General features: G+C 33.0%; 3 protein-coding genes across 6 annotated transcripts; 2 read left to right on the forward strand and 1 right to left on the reverse strand.

The window, feature by feature from the left end:
- The first annotated feature begins 2,865 nt into the window (after window positions 1-2,865).
- On the forward strand, window positions 2,866-4,074 carry LOC133304154 (rust resistance kinase Lr10-like). Its single transcript, XM_061504130.1, has one exon. It carries the CDS (start codon window positions 2,996-2,998, stop codon window positions 4,019-4,021), a length of 1,026 nt encoding a protein of 341 aa, XP_061360114.1. The 5' UTR covers window positions 2,866-2,995; the 3' UTR covers window positions 4,022-4,074.
- A 294-nt stretch (window positions 4,075-4,368) lies between these two features.
- LOC133304153 (rust resistance kinase Lr10-like) lies at window positions 4,369-20,972 on the reverse strand. Of its 4 annotated transcripts, none has more exons than XM_061504126.1 (3): window positions 15,474-16,266; window positions 14,387-15,379; window positions 4,369-4,457 (listed from the first exon to the last, which is right to left on the reverse strand). In XM_061504126.1, the coding sequence occupies exons 1-3, from the start codon at window positions 16,174-16,176 to the stop codon at window positions 4,369-4,371; spliced, it is 1,785 nt and encodes a 594-aa protein (XP_061360110.1). In that variant the 5' UTR covers window positions 16,177-16,266. The 4 variants fall into 4 exon arrangements, with proteins under 4 accessions (XP_061360110.1, XP_061360111.1, XP_061360112.1 ...); XM_061504127.1 differs by lacking the exon at window positions 4,369-4,457 and adding an exon at window positions 20,668-20,972 and having other exon boundaries at window positions 14,155-15,379; window positions 15,474-16,131; XM_061504128.1 differs by lacking the exon at window positions 4,369-4,457 and having other exon boundaries at window positions 14,155-15,379; window positions 15,474-15,692; window positions 15,810-16,266.
- LOC133304144 (rust resistance kinase Lr10-like) lies at window positions 16,391-25,815 on the forward strand. Its single transcript, XM_061504114.1, has 4 exons — window positions 16,391-17,723; window positions 18,849-18,888; window positions 18,980-18,999; window positions 24,671-25,815. The coding sequence occupies exons 1-4, from the start codon at window positions 16,988-16,990 to the stop codon at window positions 25,813-25,815; spliced, it is 1,941 nt and encodes a 646-aa protein (XP_061360098.1). The 5' UTR covers window positions 16,391-16,987.
- The last annotated feature ends 133 nt before the right edge of the window (window positions 25,816-25,948 follow it).

The raw sequence follows: 25,948 nt of genomic DNA on the forward strand, positions 1-25,948 counted from the left end.
CAAACATTATTTAATTAATCTATAATTCATAAATAATTAAATATTATATAATAAACAATAAATAATTTCTTTATTAGATTACTAGTAATAACAAAAGAATGTTATTTGATTATTAGTAATAACAAGTGCATAATAAAAAATTATAAAATACAATAATTTAACAAGATTAATTATGTTATACAAAAATTATATAATATATTAAATTATAAAATACAATAATATATTATTTTATACAAAAATTAAATAATACATAAAAAATAAATCAGGGTTACTAAGAAATAAATAAATGAATATTGTTATTTAATATAATATATAAAAAATAAATACTAATTACTAAGAAATATATTATATTATACAAAAATTATGTAATAAAATAAATACTAATTACTAATTAATATATAAATAAGTACAAAGATTAATGTCACAAATTTCTAACCTATTTTTCAATCCTATAACTAAATAATGTTAATTAATTAAAATATATTAATTATTGCATAATAAATAATTTATTAATTACAAAATTTAACAACATTAAAATAAATATTTTCTAACCTAACCCTAAACCCTATAAATAATATGAAACAATTAATATTATTAAATACTACATTAATATAAATTACTACACCTAATAAAATTAACATACATATTCTAAGCCAATGTCAAAATTTTCTAACCTATTTTTTAAACCTAGAACTAAATAATTTTATTTAAATCAATATTATTAATTATTGCATAATCAACAAATTATTGAATACAAAATTTAACAACATTAATATATAAATTATCTAACCTACATTTCAACCCTATAAATAAATAATGCATATAAAAAATTTATTTAATACATTAATTAAATAATATGCCACAATTAATATTCAATTAATATTACTAATAATTGCATAATTAAAAAATAATTTAATGATAAATTTAATAACCTTAATATAAAAAATTTATAACCTAAATTTAAACTCTATAAACAATAGCAAACAATTCATATTACTAAATAAAGCATTAATATAAAATATTAAACTACTAACATTAACATGCATATGGCTTACTCATAATTGTGTCTTCTAACCTAATGTTCCATCCTATATAAGATATTAACAACATTTAAACAACAATAAAAAGACGTAAAAAAAATTAATTAAACCATAATTTACTAACCTCAAATGAAGAGAGATAAATGAAATGAGAGATAAAGAAAAATTAGAAAGAAGGAGAGTGAGACAAGAAAAATGAGAGAGTGACAGGGGGGAGAGTTTGGGGTGGGGAGGGGGAGGGGGAGGGGGAGGGGGGGAAGTGTTATATAGGGGAGGGGAGGTGTTATATAGGGGTTTGAAAAATTAGCCGTTGCACCAAGTTCGCTGGGGGCAGTCAAGGGCGGAGACAAGGGGAGGCTAGGGTGGGCGGCCGCCTCCCTCCCCCTACCGAAAAAAAATTAAAAAAAAATTAATGCAGTTGAAGGCCAAATATAATACTGTTATTATTGTTAGATGTGCTTCTTTTGGAAGTTTTGATTTGAGATCCAAGTTGAAATCTACCTCCACTTGACTTCACCTAATGTGTGTGTTAAGTGTAACCTTTCCTGCATTTTCTTTTTAATTTTCATATCCTATGTTTTGGTTAATGAAAGCTTTGGTCCTTTTGCCACCTTTTGCTCTCTTTTCATTTGCATTGTGTTTCTCTTTGTGTAGTGGTTTCATATAGAGAAAATGAGTTTGTTCTAACTTAAAAGATTCACTTTTGGAGGCAACTTGGTTGCAGTCTTTTATTTTTTATTTTTTTTAAAATGTAGTTAAAAGCATTGTTTTAGTTAAGGAACTCTTTTTTTTATTATTGCTTTAAACTATTTTTTATGTCTGTTTGGACCCGACCAATAGTACATTTTGTTCAATCTTTCAAATGTTGTTAAATGTTAATATTTTGGTAGGAAATTACCTAAATGAGTTCCTACGAGGTCAATAGGTAAAAAAAATACTAATATTATGCAAGACAAAAATTAATTTTCGCCCCCTCTCCCCTCCAATCCTGGCTCCGCCACTGGGGGCAGCGAACTTGGTGCATGTCAGCCACGTGGCCTGCTAGTCGTTTGACATAGTTCGCTGATGGGGCCAGCGACCTCTGTTACATGCAAGCCACGTGGATTGACAGAAAGTGCTCATCATTTAATGCTGCAGAGTTCGCTTGTATTAGTAGAGAACTACGTGTCCACCAAATGTGTGACACACCATCATACCTAGTTCGCTACTACTGTGGGCGAGCTTGCCCGCGTGACAGACTGGTAAATTACACTATTTGCGTGACATTTAGAGAAATAAGTTGTGGAACAGCGACACTTTGATCACTGTTCCTTGAATTTTCGACATATAAATCCATCTAAGGACTTTCTAATTACAATTTGGGGACGCCGATGGAAATCGGAGTGGTGAGTTGCAATTTAGGGCATGCGTCGGTGACGCAATTAACGAGGATATATCATTAATTTTTTTCATTTATTAATTTTAATTACAAAACTATTTAATTAAGCTACTAAACTCTATCTTAAATTCTCATTTCTCAATACTCAAAATAGGTTATTAGATTATAAAAGAAATTCAAAGTTTGTATGCTCAAGTTTAGGATGTCACAACTACTGTACAACGCTTTACTCATGTATCAAAAATTGAATCTGATTAACTTCAAGGAGCAACACCTTAAACGTAGAAAATATGTATTGTTTTGCCATTAATTAGCAGTAAATATATTTAATCATCATGACCAATTTTGTGATATATATCCCCCAGGACTACGCCTAATGTCAGGCATGAATACAGACACTCTAATACGAAATGATTCTTACAGTGGAAGGGTCACGGGAAGGTACATCCTGCCATACATTACAGTTAGATTTCTATTGGGTGTCACAATTTTCATTGTGCTGTTGATCTACACATGCCTAAGAAGACATAGATCAATATATGGAAATATCGAAGATTTTCTGCAAGGTAATACCCTCATGCCAATAAGGTATTCATACAAAGAGATAAAGCAGATGACTAAAGGTTTTAAGGACAAATTGGGTGAAGGAGGGTATGGCTATGTCTATAAAGGAAAGCTACGTAGTGGACCATTTGTAGCCATAAAGATGTTGAGTAAATCAAAGGCTAATAATGGCCAAGATTTCATCAATGAAGTCGCAACTATTGGAAGAATACACCATTCTAATGTGGTTCGACTTATTGGCTTTTGTGTTGAAGGATCAAAACGTGCTCTTGTCTATGAATTCATGCCTAATGGCTCTCTTGATAAATATATTTTCTCAAAAGAGGGAAGTGTGTCTTTATCTTACAAGAAGATATATGAGATCTCTCTTGGTGTGGCTCGTGGTATTTCTTATCTGCATCAAGGTTGTGATATGCAGATTCTGCATTTCGATATAAAGCCCCATAACATCCTTCTTGATGAAAACTTCATCCCTAAGGTTTCGGACTTTGGCCTTGCAAAGCTTTATCCTACTGACAATAGCATTGTTACTTTGACAGCAGCAAGAGGAACAATTGGTTACATGGCTCCAGAATTGTTCTACCAAAATATTGGGGGAGTATCCTACAAGGCTGATGTCTATAGCTTTGGAATGCTTTTGATGGAAATGGCAAGCATGAGAAAAAATTTGAATCCACGTGTAGAGCGTTCAAGCCAACTTTACTTTCCCTTTTGGATTTATGATCAATTGGGTGAAAATAGGGAGATAGAAATGGAAGATGTTATTAAGGAGGAAAGAGATGATGTGGTAAAGAAAATGTTCATAGTTGCACTATGGTGTATACAGTTAAAGCCTAGTGATCGTCCTTCAATGAACAAAGTAGCAGAGATGCTTGAAGGAGAAGTTGAGAGTATTGAAATGCCTCCAAAGCCTTCCCTGTATCCACATGAAACGATTCAAGAGGATCTCGAAACCAACTCAAACCAAACTGTATCAGATACTGGCTCTACTAGTTATCTTGAGGAAATTGCTACCACTCCTTTAATGCATTCAGCTTGATAATTGCTCCTAATTTGCTTTACTATTGTATTATTTAGTTGTCTTATGGCCAAATACTATTTGCATAATTGTAACATATAAAGTTGTTATTTTGGATAAAATTTCTTATTATATGTGACATCTGTAAGAAATATATTATGCATTTCCGAAGTAATAATTTTTTTTTTTAAAGAAAGTCCAGTATCTACCTTACATGAGCTAAATTTTTTTTGCTAAATACACTACACAGAAAACAACTACACTACACTTGTTTCCACAAAAAAAAAAAAAAAAACAACTACACTTCTGCACAAGCACTACGGATATCTTGGTATAGTCCTTTTTCATAATCTGAGAACGTGAATTAATTAGTCCTTGTGAAGCTGCCTTATATTCATTATAACTGGATCTGCAGAAGCAAATGGATTTGTTGGCATACTTAAATTGTCTCTATCTCCTTCCAACATATATGAACCACAACTTGCATAGAAGGACGCTGAACTGGGTGCCATTGGATGCACCAGAGTCCCACAATTGCAAGCTTCTTAGCTAAGTGTTCTTCTATGGCAGTGGAGTGTGACTGCTCCATATGTTTTTGCTGTACATATGGTGATGATGTAATTGGACGCTCAAATTAATATTTGATTGAGTTAAAATAAGTAAATTTGAGAGAGAAAGTCTACTGAAGTCTAGATCCTTCATATTTATAGTGCGTGAGATACTTATATTTAGTTTAAGAAAAATTAACATACATTTTCGGAGCATATATATCTAATGAACATGTAATTATAAAAATTCCATGTGAATATGTTTCTTGTTTTTCTTAATATTCGTGTAATTATTTAATTTAGATCGAGAATATGATGTAACATTTTTTCGATTTAAATCAGGGATGTTACGATACATACCAAAGTTTATATGTTTATGTGTAAAATACGAAATTAATGAATCTAATCATTGTATAATGTGATATTATTTTTCTGGTTCATCAAATTTTTTATGTGTTTATGTGTGATACTTACGCTATTAATTAACATTTTATAAAATACAAAACTTAACAAACTTTACTGTTGAATCATGTCGTATTATATTGGTAACCATGCTTACCAAGTTTTAAATGTGTGTATGGGTGGAGATTCACTTACTCTGGAAATAAGTCTTAACCACTTAAACATTTTAATAATTTGTTGGAGAATGTGCATTAGGGTTTTTTTTTACCATTGTGCCCCTTATTAAATAAAAATTACCACTTTATCCTCTCCCAAAACTATACACCAATTTATCCTTGTTTAACCTATGAATGGACCATGTAATCGATTACAAGATCTATGTAATCGATTACATCACGATTAACTGATGTTATCGTTTACACCAATATACGGTAATTGATTATACATTAGTGAACAGAGTCATATAAATTTTTTTCCTCTAGATTCTTTGGATTAAAAGAGCTTTTATGATCATATACACATAATATTGGACTTGAGGAGGGGATTTGTGGTATCACAATACCTAATATGACCCTAAATTTGAGATATTTTACCTTAAAACTTCGAAATGCCATAACATTGGCTTTAGGCGCCCGAATCAGGTGATTTTTTTTATTCCAAAAAACTTTTCAAGACGAACGCAACCATAACTTTGGCCTTGGGTGCCCGAATCAGTTGAATTTTTTTATTCTAAATGACTTTTTGAGACGAATGCGCTGACAACTTTTTTCAAAAAAATGCTTCCATGTGACCCGTTTTGCATATGTTATCCCTATGGATGGTGTTATTTAATTCCTATTCTTATTTTGACTTTTCAATACTAAAAAGTAATCATTTCAGCGTGTAAATATCAAAAAGTTACGTGGAATAAAAAAATCACTTGATTCGGACTCTCGAGCCAAAATGTAACGCCCGGTCGCTTCACGAATCAACGACTATCCCCACATACTAACACGAGACTTTTCAATGTGCTTTTTCCTCTCTCACACACTTCCTGGGAAAACTTCCCAAGAGGTCACCCATCCCAGAATTGCTCCAAGTCAAGCACGCTTAACTATGGAGTTCTTTCATTTCGGGCTACCGAAAAGCAGATGCATTTTGTTAGTATAGGTCATACCAATTAATTCTTATAAGCTATCCCAAATTGTACAGTCTTATACCTGCACAGCCTTTGGAATCCCTCTCTTTCGGGTGTCGATTCGATTCATTCATGCATGTAACCCCCTGCTGGAAGTCAGTCAGGAACCGCTCATTGTCCGTGCCTCTTTGCACCGGCGATCACTCCTCGTCCTCGTCAGCGCTCGGGATGTTACACAAATGTTATTGCCTTATAAATTTTAGGATAAATTTGAGCCATGTAATCGATTACATCAACTAGTTAACGATCAAACAGGAATAGATTAATGTTAAATTTTAGTAAAAGATCAAATTTATTAGATAGTATGAAAACAGAATCCTACTGGTAATAAAAATTTTAAAAGGGGAAAAATGGTCAAAAAAAAAACTTGTCCATTAGTAAATCTAATTATTGATCCATGCATGTGATATTATTTTCATGATCATGCATACCATATTTTTAGATAAAATTAAATATTTATATGTATATAATATTTAATCAATTTTTGCTTATATTTTAGATAATATATTATACGTTAAAATAAGATTGTTGAATAAAATGTAATTAGTTGTTTAATTTTTTTTGAAAGATTATAAACTTAATTACATCAATGTAGTCAAAATTGAGTTTCTATGTAGAAACGGAAGGGGTAGTAGAAACATAATTCGTAGAAACGAGAAGAAACGTAAATAAAAAATTATATATATATATATATATATATATATATGTTTATATATGCATGTACAAAAAAAAATTCACATAAGTTACTACTCAAAATTTAATAAATAACTTCATATTTAAAAGATATAAGTCACTTAACTATATAAGATATAAGTCCAAAAACATTAAAAGAAAAAATGGAATTTAAAAAAATGAAAAATAGGTTTTTAAAAAATAAAAGTAAAATTCGGTAGAGGGTGGGTTTATTTTTCCATTTGGTAATATTCCCTAAAAAATAAATAAAAGACTTTTATTTTCTAAGTTATTAGACGGAGTCGTGGTTTACTAATGGACGGCAATATCCACATGTGCTACTACTAAAATAAAATAAAAGACTTTGGTTTTTTCACCAATTAATTAAAAAAATTAGTTTTCTGAGTCATTACTTTTATGTACTTGTGCTTATTAATGCCTTAATGGTCGGCATTCGGTATGCTTTTAGACTTGTCTACCGTTGAAAACAAGGTCTAAAGAAATAATCAATAATCACCAATAAAATATGGAAAAAAATATTTATTTTTTTAAGACAATTTATATTATTTTACTTTCATAAAGAAGTGACACTCATATTTTTAATTTATTCTTTTTGTCAATTCTCTCTCTCATAATCTATCTATTACTCTCATTTAAAATGACATCTCTTTATATACTTTAAAATGATATATATTTTTCCAATAAAATATATAACAGGCTAGCTAGATGTATAAATACGTTATATTCATTCATTGCTTTTTCTATAACCAAAATTGTTATTTAAATCTTTTTTTCTCATAAGAGTCATACATAAACGACGCAATTCAAGTAAATTAATTGAGATTAATTTAATTGATATTCTATCAATCAAGCGGCAACGAAAATTAGGCCAACCAAAAAAAAAAAAAAAAAAACAGTAGGTGAAAACAATTCTAATCAAAGCCCCAGTACCATCAACATAAATTAATTCTCATTTTGTCTTGAGCGAAGGTAGTAAACGGTCCACACTCCACAGTCTATAACCAACCAAGTTACATCCGACAAAGAGTGGGCTTACTTTTCCATTCACTTGCATTCAATTCATACATAGCATGGTTCAGTTGGGTGAAAAAAGTTTTGGTGGTAGAGGAACACTCACCTTGACCATTGTTGGTACAGCAAAATTATATATATATATATATATATATATATATATATATATATATATAATGAATTTGCAATAAATATATTTATTTTAGGATTCATACGCGGATCCTGACATTAAAAAATAATCAAAATCTCCATGCATATTTTGACTTTCTATATATTAATGTAAAATTTCTCATATGCAACAATATTATAAGAAGTATTAAAGCCTTTCATGATAGGTCTTTCTTTAATTGGGGATCCCGCGTCTCATTAAGATAAATGGTGAAAGATGCTTCATTAAATAGTCCATTAACTAGTGACAAAATTATAGATAATATTTAATTTTAGAAATTAATATTTTTTATATTGTAAGAGATAATTCAGTTTTTTACATGTACATAAAAGTATACAGAGTCTACAACTTTTTTTCTCTCTTATCTTCACATGATCCCACATAGACCTCATATATTTTTATGTGCGTGAAAATAAAATTATCTCCTATAACATAAGAAATATCGATTCCTTAATTTTATATTGGTTAATATTATGTCAAATTTATAGATCATTAGATAGTCCAAATACTAGGAACAAAAGTAAAAAATTTCGAGTTAGCTGACTCCATGGTCTACGATACCCCACAAAAATATGTTGTTCATTGAAGAAAGTTCCTGCAGAAAATTGGCTTAATTTTACATTCAAAAACATTCATAAATGCTTGTGGTGAGTGGAAATCGTCTTTGTTTTAAAATAGAATAACGATAAAATGTATCTGCTTTTCAAAATGATTGTCGTATAGTACTTTTTTTTTTTTTTTTTGGAAATCGTATAGTACTTTTATTTGGAGAAAAAACCTATATATGTTAGACCCCTCAAATCAGTTAATAAGATTTATATTATTATTTACGGTAAATTACAATTGGTCATTGTGTGGTTTAGCTAAAAACCATTTAGCGTGTGTGTGAATTCACTGATTTTATATTAAAAAGAGTTTGTGATTAAAATCTTACTAAAAACATGGAGGAAAAAGATAATGTGCCTCCCAAAATCAATTAAAACCAAACGTGCTGCTAGTCCCGCTGTTAACAAATTTGATCTTTTATTTGTTATGTTTATGCATAACCATTTTTTATTTCTTATCTACTTAGTACTTATCACTAAAGCTATTTATTAAAATTAAACTAATACAATATATCTACCCAAAAAAAAAAGAAAAAATACAAGAAAAAAATACTTTTCGTACAAAATTTCATTTCATCAAAGCCTGGGTCGGCTTTTGAAAAAGAAATTTTTATTTTATACTTTTGAATTTTTTAGAAATATTTATTTAAAAAAATAAATTTATTTTGCATTTAAAATTGTACGTGAAAATCACTTCTAACTAAAAAAATGGGTTAGATGTTAGAATTAAAAAAAAAAAATCTATTTGACCATTTTGCATTTGGTATATCAGTAGTACATACTACTTCTATTAAAAATCTAACATATAAATTTAAGATCTCATTTTTCTTTATTACATGTCAGCATTGGTGTTTGTTATTTAGTTTTGATTGGAGGGAAGTATATAAAAAATGGGTGCATATGTAATATTGTAGAAATTTCCCATTCTTTCCCTGTCTTCTCTATTCACATTTTCTCTCTGTTTGTCTGCTCATTTTTTGTGCTATGTCCATTTTTTCTCTCCAAAAGTCTCTGCCTCTCGTAGCAAGTTTCTCTAATGCTGCCGTATTTGACCACAAAAAATATTATTATTGAGAATTAATTTTTAGTGTATTAAATGTATCGAAAATTTAGTGTATCTGTCCAATTAATTTGTGATATCTGAATAAAAATATCACATTATCTGTTGCCAACATATTACAAAAGAAAAGAGCAAATACACTGATCAATAAATTTGACACACTGAAAATTTATTCCATCACTGATAGTAAATTCGGTAACCTAAAATTTGATATCTCGTGGCATTTGAAATCGACTTTTGACAAAAAAATTTACCACCATGGCATAATGGTAAATGTTTATTTTGAAAAAGGTAATAATACGGTAAATGTCACCCCTTCTCGGAATAGTGACCAATGTATCACACATTGGTTATTTTTTTTACCAATATGCCACTCGAATAATAATATTTGCCGAAATGCCACTTGCCCGAGTTTGCTACAGCAGACAACGAACTTAGTTTGCTGATGTGACGTGTTTTTGGTGGCCATCTAGTTCGCTACTGGTGTAGCGAACTAGGTAAAAATTAATACCCATCTACTATGAAAAAAGCAAAACACATGGCAGTGTCACAGAAGTTCGCTAGGGGTGATAGCGAACTAAGCAAAATTAGCCGTTGAAATATCTGTCTGACACACAAGTTCGCTACACTAAGTAGCGAACTATGTGCAACCTGTAAAAATATTTGCTTCTAATAACCTATAAAGGACCTTCTGCCATATTGATTTTGCAGAGTTGCTGCTGAGTAAACTAACAAGGATGATGTTATTATATTGTTTGGACTTTTCTCTTTCCTGTGCTAATTTACTGTTTGGACTTTTCTGAACACTCATCCAAAAATCCTTCCCATCAACTGAATTTTGAGCAACTATGTATTTGAATCAATTTTTAAAATAATTATTTTCATAATTTTTGATAATTTTTTAATAAAAGTAATTTAAAAAAAAATATACACACAAAGTATAGGAAAGAATTATCTCATTTTTTATCTTGGTATAATTATTTCTTATGAAAATGATCTTAATCAATCATAATTTATAATGGCAAATCATTAATAATGACTATTTTCTTTTTTCGTGAGCCATGTAACATCCTGGGCGCTGATGTGGGCGGGGAGTGATCGCCGGTGCGAAAGGGCATGGTGCGAAAAGACACAAACAAGGAGCGGCTCCTGGCAGGCTTCCAGCGACGGGGGTACATGAATGAATCGAATCAAAACCCGAAAGAGAGGGATTCCAGAGAATGTGCTGGTATGAGACTGTACAGTTGGGAATAACTTATAAGAATTAATTTGTACTACCTATACTAACAAGATGCATCTACTTTTCGGTAACCCGTAACGGAAGAACTCTATAGTTAAGCGTGCTTGACTTGGAGCAATTCTGGGATGGGTGACCTCCAGTGAAGTTTTTCCGAAAATTGTGCAAGTGAGGAGAAAGCACGTTGAAAAGTCTCGTGTTAGTGTGTGGGGATAGTCGTTGATCCTTGAAGCTGTCAGGCGTTACAAGTGGTATCAGAGCAGAGCTTCTCTTCTAGTACGATGTGGTTCGAGGACGAACCAGGCGGAAGCTGGTGGGCATGTAACATCCCGGGCGCTGACGAAGGCGGGGAGTGATTGTATGGTGAGAAAGGGCACAAACAAGGAGCGACTCCTTGCAGGCTTCCAGCGACGGGGGTACATGAATGAATCGAATCAACACCCGAAAGAGAGGGAGTCCAAAGACTGTGCTGGTATGGGACGACACAGTTGGGAATAACTTATAGGAATTAATTGGTACTACATATACTAACAAGATGCATATACTTTTCGGTAGCCCATAAAGGAAGAACTTCATAGTTAAGCGTGCTTGACTGGAGCAATTCTGGGATGGGTGACCTCTTGGAAAGTTTTCTCAGGAAGTGTGCGAGTGAGGAAAAAGTACACTGAAAAGTCTCGTGTTAGTATGTGGGGATAGTCATTGATTCTTGAAGTGGTCGGGCGTTACAAGCCACCTCTATTAGAAAGACACAACCTCGTCACTCAAACATAATAAAGCCTCCCATGTCTACATAATCACCATGTAGCCGCATATCAGCATAATAACATCATCCTTTTCATTTTTTTGTTTGGACAGAGGTAGAAAAAACAAAAAGATGCCAGGAAAAATTAAGGATGACAATGTTTTTTTTTTTAGTAATCTGAAGGGCCAAATAGCCCACCAGAACAACTCCTCTTCTCGAAGCACCTCCAACAAAAGCTTTTGGCAATTCTCCTCTGTGCACTTCAAAAATGCAATGTCATTTTGTTCATGGCATCTTTGGATGTTTGCAATTCTCCTGATAACATTATTCTTCTCATTCTCAATATTGCCAAACACTTTCATATTCCATATTTTTAATTCTGGCACCAACCTTTGAAGCATAGAGGATGACTAGGGGTTAGTGTGAAGTGTTGGAAACTTGCAAGGTATATGCACTTTTTGATGAGTAGGGGTTAGTGTGTGAAGATATAGGGGCATCCTTTCTCTTTAGCAGCAACTCTGCAAAAGCAACTTGACAGAAGGTCCTTTGTAGGTTATTAAAAGTAAATATTTTTACAGGTTGCATGTAGTTTGCTGCTTAGTGTAGCGAACTTATGTGTGTCAGACACAAATTTCAACGACTAATTTTACTTAGTTTCGCTATCACCCCTAGCAAACTTATGTGGAACTGCCACGTATTCTGCTTTTGTAAGAGCAGAAGGGTATTAATTGTCACCTAGTTCGCTACATCCAGTAGCGAACTAGATGGCCACCAGAAACACGCCACATCAGTAAACCGAGTTCGCTACCTGTTGTAGCAAACTCGAACACGTGGCATTTTGGCAAATATTATTGTTTGCACGGTATACTGGTAAAAAAGTGACCAATGTGTTGTACATTGGTCAATGTTCCCCCCTTCTCGGCATTAACGCTAGTAAAAGTGACACTGGTATTTTGCCCATAAAGGATATATGTTAGACAACCTTGACCAATTCATATTAGAAATTGTAAAAGTATAAATTCAGTTACACGATATATTAGGAATAGTACATAAACTAATTTATGTACTACCTGTAGTACATAATTAAATTTATAAACAAAATTTTTGTAAATATAACATTCTCTTAAACTAATCTATTGAAAAGAATATCTTTATTATTTGTAAAGATCTATTTCCTTATTTCATAAGGATTTACTAATTTAGGTTATGTATATGCTAAGCCCATTAGTGTTTCTTTATATATTGTACTCTCCTGAATCAATTCAATATATAGATTTATTCCAATATTCCTCTCGTCTCTTTTTATTTTGCAGTGGCTCCGTTGGCTTGTATTCCAGTTGCAGAAATGGCTTTCCCAGCCCTTTTGACTGATGTCTTTCTCAGTTGTTGCCTGGTCCGCGAATTTTTCTAGTTAAAGTGGCTCCGTCGGCTTGTATCCCAGTTGCAACAATGTCTTTCTCAGCCTTTTTGGCTGACGTCTTTCTCAGTTGTTGCCTGATTCGCAGATTTTTCTAGTTAAAGTGGCTCTGTCGGCTTATATCCCAGTTGCAACAATGTCTTTCCCTGCCCTTTTGGCTGATGTCTCTTCACCATTCTTCAAACTGATGGTCATTCCAGTTGATTTGTTGTCGATTTCTCTGACTTATATTCCGTGAAGCATCATTTTAGTTTTCTTTCTTCCCAAGATGAAGTGTTCCTTCATCTTGAGGGGGGAATATTCGAGATATAGATAATATTTTATTTAAGTTTATTATTTTTGTTATTTTTCTTTAGGGTGAGTTGTAGAGTTGTTACAACCCCCACTCATTTATTTTGAGATTATGTTTCATAGTCTTTCTTATTCAAGCTTGTTGCTTATGATCTATATGCTCCAGCTTGAGGGGAGTGTTGGAAAGAATATCTTTAGGATATCTTTATTATTTGTAAAGATCTATTTCCTTATTTCATTAGGATTTAGGTTAGGTCTGGGTTAAGCCATTAGTGTTTCTTTATATACTGTACTCTCCTAAATCAATTCAAAAATACAAATTTATTTCAATGTTCCTCTCGTCTCTTGTTATTAAACACCAGACAATTTTTTCTTGGCCAATAGTCTATATGTAGCCCCTTGCGATACTGTATACTATGTACACCCAACTTATAGTTAATTAAGTTGTATTGTACCTTTTAAAAAAAATAAACTTTATAAAAAAATCAAGCCAAAGGGAAAAAACTATAACGAATGTGATCCACTAGTAATAACTAATAACCGATGACTACGTTTCCATACAAGATCATCACTTTCAAATGACCTAATTAATGGATGAAATATATAAATAGTTTACGACAAATATAAATAATTAAACAAAAATCTGAATATATAAGAAAAAAAAAAAATTACATTTCATTAGAATTGATAAAAAAAAAATGGGAAATATTACTCTTATTTTACATGAGATATTTATCTCATTTTTTCTCACTTCGAAAATCACATCTTTTTTTTTTCTTTTTAATAGTAGACCCCACTTGAATTCTCTCTATAACATGAAAGAACTACTCTCATGTAACATGACACTAATATTCCGCAAAAAAAATCGTCTGAAATACATATTTCATTTAGATTCTTTTTACAATGACCTACCTGCTCTTATTCTTGTGTAACTTCCAACTCCAAGCTTGAATATCTTGCCGAAATTGTAGTACCAATGGAAGTTGTCGAGTCAAAAGGACTTGGGGGCACCATTAAATTTCCTTCATCTTGACCCTCCAACATTTGCATCACAGTTTTCACGGATGGACGGTTCATTGGGTGCCATTGAATGCACCAAAGTCCTACAAATGCAAGTTTCTTTACAATTTTAAGATCTTTAGCTCCCTCAATTTCTACAAGTATATCTCGTCCTTCAAGCAGATTATGAATCCATTCTGGATACAGAACTTGTAAAGTTTCATCAGATGACTTGCCTATATTCTGTCTCCCCCCAACCATTTCAAGCAATAACATACCATAACTATATATGTCAGATTTATAAGACACATTTCCAAAGTTTCTCGAAAAAACTTCAGGTGCAATGTAACCTAAGGTCCCCCTGGCAGCAGTTACTGACACTATACTTTGATTCTTAGAACACAACTTTGCCAAACCAAAATCCGAAATTTTTGGAACAAACTTGTCATCTAATAACACATTGTGAGGATTAATGTCAAAGTGAAGAATTCGATGATCACAACCCTGATGAAGATAATCAATCCCTTTAGCTATGCCGAGAGCAATTTGTTGCAGCTTCTCCCAATCAAGGAAACGGTCCTTGTCAATGTTATTAAATGGAATTATGAAGTTCTGTAATGACCCATTTGGAAAGAAATTGTAAACAAGAGCACGATAGAATCCATCAGCACAGAATCCAAGCAAGCGAACCACATTGATGTGGTGGATTTTGCCCATAGCTTCCACTTCATTGATGAACTCTTTCCCATCTCCCTCTGTGTTGTTGAGCATCTTCACAGCCACCAGAATTTCATTTGAGAGTTTACCTTTGAAAACTGCTCCATGAGCTCCTTCACCTAACTTGTCCCTAAAATTATTTGTAATCCTCTTTATAGCAGCATAAGAAAATCTTGCAGGGTTAAGAGCTCTATAATCCTCTAAGAACTTTTCAATTCGAGCCTGATCTTCGCCTTTCGCTTTAAAATAACAATAGACACGCAAACACGCTATGAAAATCAGCATCACCAGAATTGAGCCAACGAACACAGCTGCATATAGAACATTAATCAGTTTCAGGAAAATCCATCTGAAATTTTTGTATAGGAAAAACAAAGGACTAACAGTGAATTTGTGTTGTCTAACCTGTGGCATCTAAAACTATCTTCTTTATTGGTTTGTGATAACGGTCAAAACATTCGATGTCGTCTCGAGTGCCGTTGTTCTTGAGTGTACACATCTTGCCTTGTGTTTCACACTTGCTACAATCTGGTTTCGACCATGTCAATCCCAACTTATTTGCTTGCAGTTCGTATGGGTCTATGTTTGAAGACACGTCGTACATCTTGGTGCAGGAAAATAGGTCTGATCCAAGGAGTTTGTCGGTGGAGTCAGCAGCATAAATCGGACACGAAAACGTGACTTGTAGATAGTCAGCATTAACTGAATCACAGTTGAGGAAAGTGATGTTATCAGTCATACCTCCGAATGTCTCGAATTGATGAAAAGGAGAAATTGATGATTGATAGAGCTTCAATAACTGTTTTGGAAGACAATTTTCGGGGTCAGATACGTATAAAAGCTGTTGTGTATAATCTATGCTTCTGACTTTGAGTTTGATTGGAGGCAGCTCAAGCAGCGTCTCCCTTTTATCTGAGCAAGTTAGATCAAACCCACTACTATGGCTACATTCATCTGCCTCGCTGTCTTTGATTCGGAAGGGGAATCGGATCTCAGGGCCGTGACGTCCGCACCTCAAATCCCCCCTACACGCATTAATCTCACACATCCCCATGTTGGAAACCTGGATGAGCAACATCACCACCAGAAAGTGGGAATAGGTTATCATTTTAGTTGTTATGGTCACTCAAACTCGAATACAATTTTCGTAAGAATAGCGGAAATATTGTCTTCCTAATAGCAGAGACCAAATTCCCCTTTTATTAGCTATATAAAACGGGAATTAGATCCAACATTTTTGTTACAAAATTCACAAAGCACACTATGATTTGTCGTTTGGGTTGATGAATTTGACTATAATATTTTCTTTTTTGGAAAGCATTTGACTATAAATTTTGACCTTAATGGAACAACCTTATTCCACCTAGCACGCGCGCACGTATAGAAAACTGTATGAAGAAAAAAACTTGTATGCCCCCAAAAAATGATATTATTTATTGTCAACACTCAACAGCGACCACCATTTTTTATGTGGTCTCTTAGTGTAAATAAGAGAATAAAATTAGAAATGAGATAACATAACAAAAATAAAAAGGAAAAGAAAAATTAATGTTATAAGAGAGAACATCAAAAGATTCAGTAGTCCTGAACCATGTAAAATATTTCTCCAAAAAATATTTCCATCTAATAAAACCGGACTCTGCACAAAGTGGGAGATACAAGGTCAACACATTGAGACGGCAACACATGTGCAGACTGGCTAGAAGTTCAACGCATTGAGACGGCAACACATGTGCACACCAGATGCTAACATCGCCTCTCCCCCAAGGGATTTCCAGACTTTTAGCTAAGGACCTCTCTGTTTACCTAGCAGCATCCAACTGCAGTTGCTTAAAAACCGGACTCGTGCGACACCAAAATTAGATATTTGCGAGTACGTAATTATCTTGAGCAGCATTATTAATCTTCGGGAGTGAAAAATGGTTTCATCCTTGATTTACGGATGTTGGATAGTGGTGGTGTTAATTGTTGTTCTGCCACACCAAACCTGTCCCGAGAAGGTGCCCCAATCTTGTTTTGCTTCGTGCGGCAAAATTGCCAACATAACTTATCCATTCCGAGTGAAAGGCGATCCAGAAGAGTGTGGCGTCAAGAGGTACGAGTTGGATTGTGTGAACAACGTAACTGTAGTGAAACTGTATTCTGGAGAATACTATGTTGAGTCAATCAATTACAACAACTACACTATTCGACTTGTTGATCCCAACATTGAACCCACCAATTGTTCCTCCCTCCCTCGCTACTTCTTATACCCTTCCAATTTCTCTGATTATTATGGCTATTCAATCTCGAGGAGCTTGCAAAATCTAGACGTTTATCCGTATCAATTCGGCCCCACGGAGTTCGGTGGGTTAATATTTAAGCAAGTAATTTACATGTACTGTACGAATCCACCTAGTGACGATGCGTATTATGTGGATACCGCATCCTGCCTCAATCAACACATATACGCAATCGTTGGAGATCTGGAATTAGGAAGATTGAAGCCTCAGTGCCGTGTGAAGCTGGTTACCCTCACATCCTTCTGGGATACGGAATATGCAAATGCTAACAGACACGTGGATAACGTTTCGTACATTGACATTCACAGGGCGCTACAGTATGGATTTGAGGTTTCGTGGTTACAATTTTGTTGTCCTTGTGGACCAGGATATTGCTACCTCAACGCCACCGCTGGAAAGGTTCAGTGTTACGAGGATGGCCGGAACAGTAAGTCTCAAATCTCAAATGACAGCACAGATAGATATTTGTTATTATTACACTCAATTTTAATAGTTAATTCTACTAACATATAACATCCCTCAGCTCTTCGGCACAAATTTAATTAACAACTAAGATTGTGTGTAAAAATTTTCCTTTTCTATTTTAAATTGAATTAAATTTGTCATTCTTGCATTAATTTTAATATATATATATATATATATATATATATATATATATATATATATATATAGGAAAAATGTTTGTCATTTATATATATCTTTATTTTGATTTCGAGCATCTGCAAACTAATTTTTTCTTTAATTTTATGCTTCAGGTTGGCTTATTCATATTGAAGGTACGCTTCTCTTCTTTCTTTTCTTTTGGAAACTAGGCATTAGCTCACGAATATAAATGTATAAACTCAATGCTTGTTATTACCACACAACAAAGTATCAGCTGATGAAAAAGCAGTAACTGATACTCCTATTGCTAAAGCCATTTTAGTTACTTAGTTGTAACTAATTGTTGTTAGTTTGCACGCTTAAGTAGTAATATTGTATAGCAGCTATAGGAGCTTTTCCTTTTATATACCTTTCATATACTCTGGCCCCTTTATATATATAAAGGATTGTATCCTTCGACTGGGTTACTCTTGTTAATTCACTTCAATACATCAGATACCAAGATGGTATCAGGGCTCTAAGAGCTCTGGTATCATTTACTACCAAATCCTTCCGCTGCAAGATTCATCAAATATTACCCTCATTACTCTCAGTTTCTTTCTATTGCAAGATTAATCAAAGATTTTCAGAAATTCAATCTTTCATGGCAAACCAGAGCTCTATCCCAGATTTCTTTACAAACCCAGCCAACCCATACTTTGACCATCCAAATGAATCTCCCTCCCAGATTCTAGTTCCACAGCAACTCAATGGCAGAAATTACCACACGTGTGCCAGAGCCATGTCCATGGCATTGCTTTCCAAAAACAAGCTAGGATTCATCGATGGTTAATTACCTTGTCCAAAACCTTCCGATCCTACTAATGTAGTCTCAATATACATTAAGAATACAGAGATCGATATTATAATATATGCTTTCTCAAAGGCTTGAACGAGCAATATGCTCAGGTACATTCCCAAAATTATGCTTTTGAATCCCTTGCCTGATGTGAGCACAACATTCTCAAGGGTGACTCAGCAAGAAAGGCAATTCCACTATGACAACTGTACTGATGGAACCAGTGATTCCCACGCCTTAGTGACTTCATTTACGTCTTCAATATCTCCAGGCAGAGGTGGCTTAAGCAGAGGACGTGGATGCACAAGCTATAGTAGAAATCAAAATCTTGGACGGAAAACAGTACCAATTGTGGAAAGGAAAATCATACAGTGGATACATGTTACTTCATTCATGGTTTCCCTCTTGGGTACAAAACCAAGAATACACGTTCAGCCAATAATGTGCCCTTGAAAATTCGTATAAAGAACCTAATCAAGAAGGGTTCTATGAAGAATCAGACAATTGCTTCTCCTTTACAAAGGACCAATATGTTGAATTCTTTTACAAAGGACCAATATGTGGAACTCTTAAATCTTATGCAGCAATCTATGGTGGAAGAATCTGTACCTGTCCAACATAGTTCATATATGGCTCAAGTTACAGCCTTCAACGCTGATGCCTCCAACACTGATGCTACCTCGAACCAACCAGGTAAATTAGCCAATTAGTGGTTCTTGATACAGGTGCGACAGACCACATATCACACTCATCTAATCTTTTCTCTTCCCTTAAGAAAATCAAACATGTGTCCATTGTGTTACCAAATGGTAACAGTGTTACTGCCTCACATTCTGGTACAGTCTATCTTACCTCTAAACTTACCCTATTAGATGCCCTTTATGTGCCACACTTTCATGTGAATTTGTTTCAGTTGCCAAACTATTACAAACTTCTAATTTTTCTCTGTTATTTTGTGACTCCATGTGCTTTATTCAGCAACCCAATACCAAGATGATGACTGGTTTCCTCAATTCATATAGCATTTAACACCTAGCATTACTCATTATCACCATCAATCAACTCAAGTCCCAATTTTTCACATAAAAGGCCTAGAATTAACATTATAGGTATAAGGCACCATCTAAGCATCTCATGACCAACCAACACATTAAACAACCTATTCATATATCACATTGTCAATAGAAATCCTCATAATCATCATCAATGATCAAGGTCACATTTTCATCAAAAATTAGCCATAAGGTCGAAAATGCTTATATATGCATATCAAGGGATTTTTCTTTAATTGATCAAGTAACTAACCCTAGAATCACAAGGAATTATACCAATTGTCCTCTCAAGTAACCAACAAACCCTATCACAATTCCAATGCCTTTTATTTTCTTCACAAGGCCACAAGCTCACCTAGACAAGCCAAGGAGGATTTTCTTCAATTTTCATGCAAAAGTACCTTGATTTAACCAATTCAATTAATTTCCATAACATACTAAAGGCCTAGGGTACCATTCATATGAATTTAATACATAAAACCCTCAATTGCCTATGATAGCCCAAAAATCCATATAGGGTTTTTCAAACCACTTTCAACTTCTAAACACAAATAAACTTGTTTTCATATTCGCATTTTATCAAACACTCGGTCTACACATCTTTTTCCATGTATGGCTAAATTGTATTATAAACATAGGTCATCCATTTCAAACTTTCTTCCTCCACTCATGCCAGTTTTCAATTCTAAACCAAATAACATAAAGAAATCAATATCTAACATACCATCATTCATATATTTCAAATTTCACATTTCCCACAAATATGTTCATGAACCCTAGCCTTAGAAATCAATGATTCAATCAACAATAATAGAGTTCCTTACCTCCACTAAGCTCCAAGCATCCACAAAACCAACATCCAAGCTTGGAAACACTCAAAAATCACTATTCATTTTCGCACATGAACAGTACCACGAAGGGAGAGATGAGAAAACCTCTTGATCCCAAGATTTCCAAGGTTAAATGGCTTATGGATTTTGTTGACAATGGCCTAGGCTTCAAGTTTCATGTTGGGTGCAAGGTATTTTGATGGCTAGAATGAAAAAAAAAAAAAAAATTGAAAAATTGCACACCAAAAGGGATGGGCGCCGGGTCTGCAGCAAGGGGTAAAGAAGAAGGCAAGTGAATAGTGGTTTATTTGCCCTTAATCAGGGGAAAAGGGATGGATTTTGGCTTTTACACTTTTAGAGTGTGTTTGGTTTAGATTTTTATTTGACTTTGAGGGGCCGTTTGCTATAAAGATTTTGGCCGCATTTTCGGGAACTGAATTTTTCTAAATTTTAAATTTTCGAATATTATCGTAAACTGAATATAAAAATTATATTTTTTAAAATCAAGATTCTCGGACAAAAAAAAAATTTCTCATCTACCAAATACCCCCCGATGGAAAAATGTGAATAAGTATTGAAAAGATCATATGTGGTTCAAGTTTTGAAAAAAAAAAAATTAGTTAAATAGGAAGCCTAGTCAATTAAATTTGTATTGTTTTTTTGCTCAAACTAACTATTCACAAATATCACTTTGGGTGTGATATTTTAGGATAGGTAGAGAAGTGGTATTTAAGGAAATCAAGTTATTGATGTTGGACTCTCATTTTTTAGGTAGTGATTTGTTTAAAAAATATTGATAATGGGGTGTTTTGGTCAATTCAACTAATTTTCTCATCCCTATTTTACATTCAACCAAACATAGACTTTGCAAATTTACATAAATTTTTCTGTAATATTTCGGTGAACCAAACATTTTTTTTTTAACTTTTTCATCAAACTCACTTTCCTACCATTTCCCCATTAATTATGTTTCTCCAGTAAAAAGAATATCTCTTCAACCAAACACCCCCTTAAGAAAGGAAAATATTTTTCTTATGTTGTAGGAAAAAAGTTATCTCATGATTTAGAAATAAAATTATAAGTGGGACCAACAAGTAAAAAGAGAGAAAAAAGAGAGTAATGAGACCCAATCTCTTTCTATGTGTGTAAGAAAGTTAGCTTATCTCATGTAAAATGAGATAAATAAAACTCTTTAAGAACAAGCATGGTAAAGGTAAACACTAAATTTTACTCACTTAAAACCTAATTTCTTCCCAATTTATTTCTTCTTAATCTTTATAAATTAATCCACTTAAAACATAACCCCCACAAACATATTTTAATTATTATTATGACATTATTTTATTTATCATAATATCCCCTGATTAATTTAACTCAATAATTTACATAATAATATTTTGTACTTACATGACTTGTTTGGCATAATTGGACTCTCAAATATTATCATATAATTATACATTTCTCAATTTTTTCGATAAATTTCACAAGAATGTTTTACCCGATAAAATTTACTATTCACATTTTTTTTCTCAAAAAATGTCTAAATACTCCAAATCACATGCTTAATTAAATTTTGCCATTCATATCACCAAGTTAGTCCTTGTTCTTGTTATCATATTGATTCCCTGATTTACTTATCATTAATCCCCGTAAATTCGTAATCACTTAAAAATGTAGGTTTTTGCAGAACTGCTATAGCGTCTATTTACCTGCTGTAGCACATTCTCATATTCACTTGATTTCTTGTACTCTTGACTTAATGGGGTGAGTTTTTATATTTACCCTTTTAACGTGGGTTATGTCCAATAATATCGACTATATTCTCCTTACACCACTTGTTAACAAGCACTATATTCACAAATATAAATAGGTTTAGAAACCCTAAACTCTAAATTCTAAAAACAATATCTATTCATGAGTCCAAGCTCAAATTATAATATATATATATATATATATATATATATATATATATATATATATATATATATATATATCTAATAAACTCAAAACCCATAACAATATCAAGTCTCTATAGATGAATGCGAAGTATGAGCTATTTCCTGAGTGAATCCAAAGCTTACTTTCGAGCTTCACAATTCAAGATTTTGAACTCAATACAATCAAATAAAGCATTTTGTATGTAGAACAAATTCTTTAACCTTTTTGCATTCTTCACTATGATGCTTGATTTGAGCAGCCAGCCAAAAGCTTTCCCTTTTAATAAACCAACCTGTTCTTTAAAATTTTCCTTTTTTCCCCCTCCATTTAATTAATTAGTTAAGTTTGTTATTTAACACCCAAAATTTCCAATCTAATTTCACTAATCATACTACAAGTTAAACAAATGCATGGAACTTTGAAATTTCATTTGATTTTAGAATTCGACAAATAAATAATTTGTGCTTTATGTTTTTACACTAAAAATTTCTAAGAGGGCTTTTTGTTAATATATATGTTAGTTTTTTGGAATTCTCATTTTATTTTCTAATTTTATCCTTATTTTATTTATTTTTTATGATAATAATTTACCTTAATAACGAATCATTTCATGTCACTCTTCAAAATTTAAGAATAATATTAAAATTTTATATAATTATCAAGCAGTTTTAAACTTTATTCTTACTTTTTTTATTTAACTTAAAACTAACTTTTAAGCTAAAAAAATTACATGAAACAAACTCTACAAATTAGAAAAAAAAATTAAAGTGGGCCAAGAAACTTTCTTAGATAATATTTTGTTTTATCTCAATTTTTCAGTAAGTAAAAAAAACTTTTTTTACTTCAATTTGTGTGCTCGCGTACTAAAAAATGTAGTCACACCTACCAAAAAAAAATTGTAGTCATACGATGATAGCCGATAGAAGAAAGTATAGTAACGTATCTTATCTTAAGATTTAGTTTTATTCCATATTTTCTTTAATATTTATTTATGCTTTTTGTGGTGAAATATTTATTTATCCTATATGTTATCCTTGTACTACTAAACTTTTTCGCGTGATTCAAACTCTTAAGTTCAACGGATATTTATTCAAAACATCTTCGATAATCTCAGTACCTAAATAAGAAATGAAGACAATTTTATTTTCATGAAAATTCAAATTATTTGCTGTTACTCTATCTTTCTCGTCGAATATTTTGTTAGCATTTTATATTCCATTTCAGTGCTCAGTTCATTAACTTCACTATAATTTCTTGCAGCGTATGGCTGGGGCATTTATACAGGTATGTTCATACATTTACATTTCCTTAGTGCAATTTGTACATTATTCCCTCACTTTCTCTCATGTTCTTTCTCTCTCTTTCTATCTTTCTCGTTTTCTCTCACCCAATAAACCTTACATGCAATTGGGAAAGAAATAAAATTGATGCCTTCCTTTTTTTTATTACAATATTTTATACAAGTTTATCAATCAAACTAGTCTTTAGACTAAAATAATATTGAATTAAGAGTGGGATAAGACTTAATTGAATTTTATAAATCCATCTAAAGACTTTCTAATTACAATTTGGGGACGCCGATGGATATCCGATCGAGTGGTGAGTTGCAATTTAGGGCATGCGTCGGTGAGGCAATTAATGAGGATATATCATCAATTTTTTTCATTTATTAATTTAAATTGCAAAACTATTTAATTAAGCTACAAAACTCTATCTTAAATTCTCCATGCTCAAAATAGCTTATTAGATTATTAAAGAAATTCAAAGTTTGTATGCTTGAGTCTAGGAAGTCACAACAACTGTACAACGCTTTACTCATGTATCAAATATTGAATCTGATTACCTTCAAAGGAGCAACACCTAAAACGTAGAAAATATGAATTGTTTAGCCATTAATTATTAGTAAATATATTTAATCATCATGACCAATTTTGTGATATATATCTCCCAGGACTACTTCAAATGTCAGGCATGACTATTGGAGTTGGAGACACTCGAATATCAATTTATTCTTACAGTGGAAGGGTCACAGGAAGGTACATCCTGCCATACATTACAGTTAGATTTCTATTGGGTGTCACAATTTTCATTGTGCTGTTGATCTACACATGCCTAAGAAGACATAGATCAATATATGGAAATATCGAAGATTTTCTGCAAGGTAATACCCTCATGCCAATAAGGTATTCATACAAAGAGATAAAGCAGATGACTAAAGGTTTTAAGGACAAATTGGGTGAAGGAGGGTATGGCTATGTCTATAAAGGAAAGCTACGTAGTGGACCATTTGTAGCCATAAAGATGTTGAGTAAATCAAAGGCTAATAATGGCCAAGATTTCATCAATGAAGTCGCAACTATTGGAAGAATACACCATTCTAATGTGGTTCGACTTATTGGCTTTTGTGTTGAAGGATCAAAACGTGCTCTTGTCTATGAATTCATGCCTAATGGCTCTCTTGATAAATATATTTTCTCAAAAGAGGGAAGTGTGTCTTTATCTTACAAGAAGATATATGAGATCTCTCTTGGTGTGGCTCGTGGTATTTCTTATCTGCATCAAGGTTGTGATATGCAGATTCTGCATTTCGATATAAAGCCCCATAACATCCTTCTTGATGAAAACTTCATCCCTAAGGTTTCGGACTTTGGCCTTGCAAAGCTTTATCCTACTGACAATAGCATTGTTACTTTGACAGCAGCAAGAGGAACAATTGGTTACATGGCTCCAGAATTGTTCTACCAAAATATTGGGGGAGTATCCTACAAGGCTGATGTCTATAGCTTTGGAATGCTTTTGATGGAAATGGCAAGCATGAGAAAAAATTTGAATCCACGTGTAGAGCGTTCAAGCCAACTTTACTTTCCCTTTTGGATTTATGATCAATTGGGTGAAAATAGGGAGATAGAAATGGAAGATGTTATTAAGGAGGAAAGAGATGATGTGGTAAAGAAAATGTTCATAGTTGCACTATGGTGTATACAGTTAAAGCCTAGTGATCGTCCTTCAATGAACAAAGTAGCAGAGATGCTTGAAGGAGAAGTTGAGAGTATTGAAATGCCTCCAAAGCCTTCCCTGTATCCACATGAAACGATTCAAGAGGATCTCGAAACCAACTCAAACCAAACTGTATCAGATACTGGCTCTACTAGTTATCTTGAGGAAAGTGCTACTGCTACCACTCCTTTAATGCATTCAGTTTGATAATTGTTGCGGATTCGGCCAAGTGCACCGGTCGCGCAAGTAATAAAATGTACAAATACAGAATCGTTCCTAAGAGGATTATAGTTTCAATCACTAATTCACTACTTCCGCTTAAGTTGGACAATCAAAATCA

Source organism: Gastrolobium bilobum, unplaced genomic scaffold, assembly GCF_033153095.1.
Source record: "Gastrolobium bilobum isolate Gb01-03AN ecotype WA unplaced genomic scaffold, APGP_CSIRO_Gbil_v1 utg3900, whole genome shotgun sequence".
NCBI lineage: Eukaryota > Viridiplantae > Streptophyta > Magnoliopsida > Fabales > Fabaceae > Gastrolobium > Gastrolobium bilobum.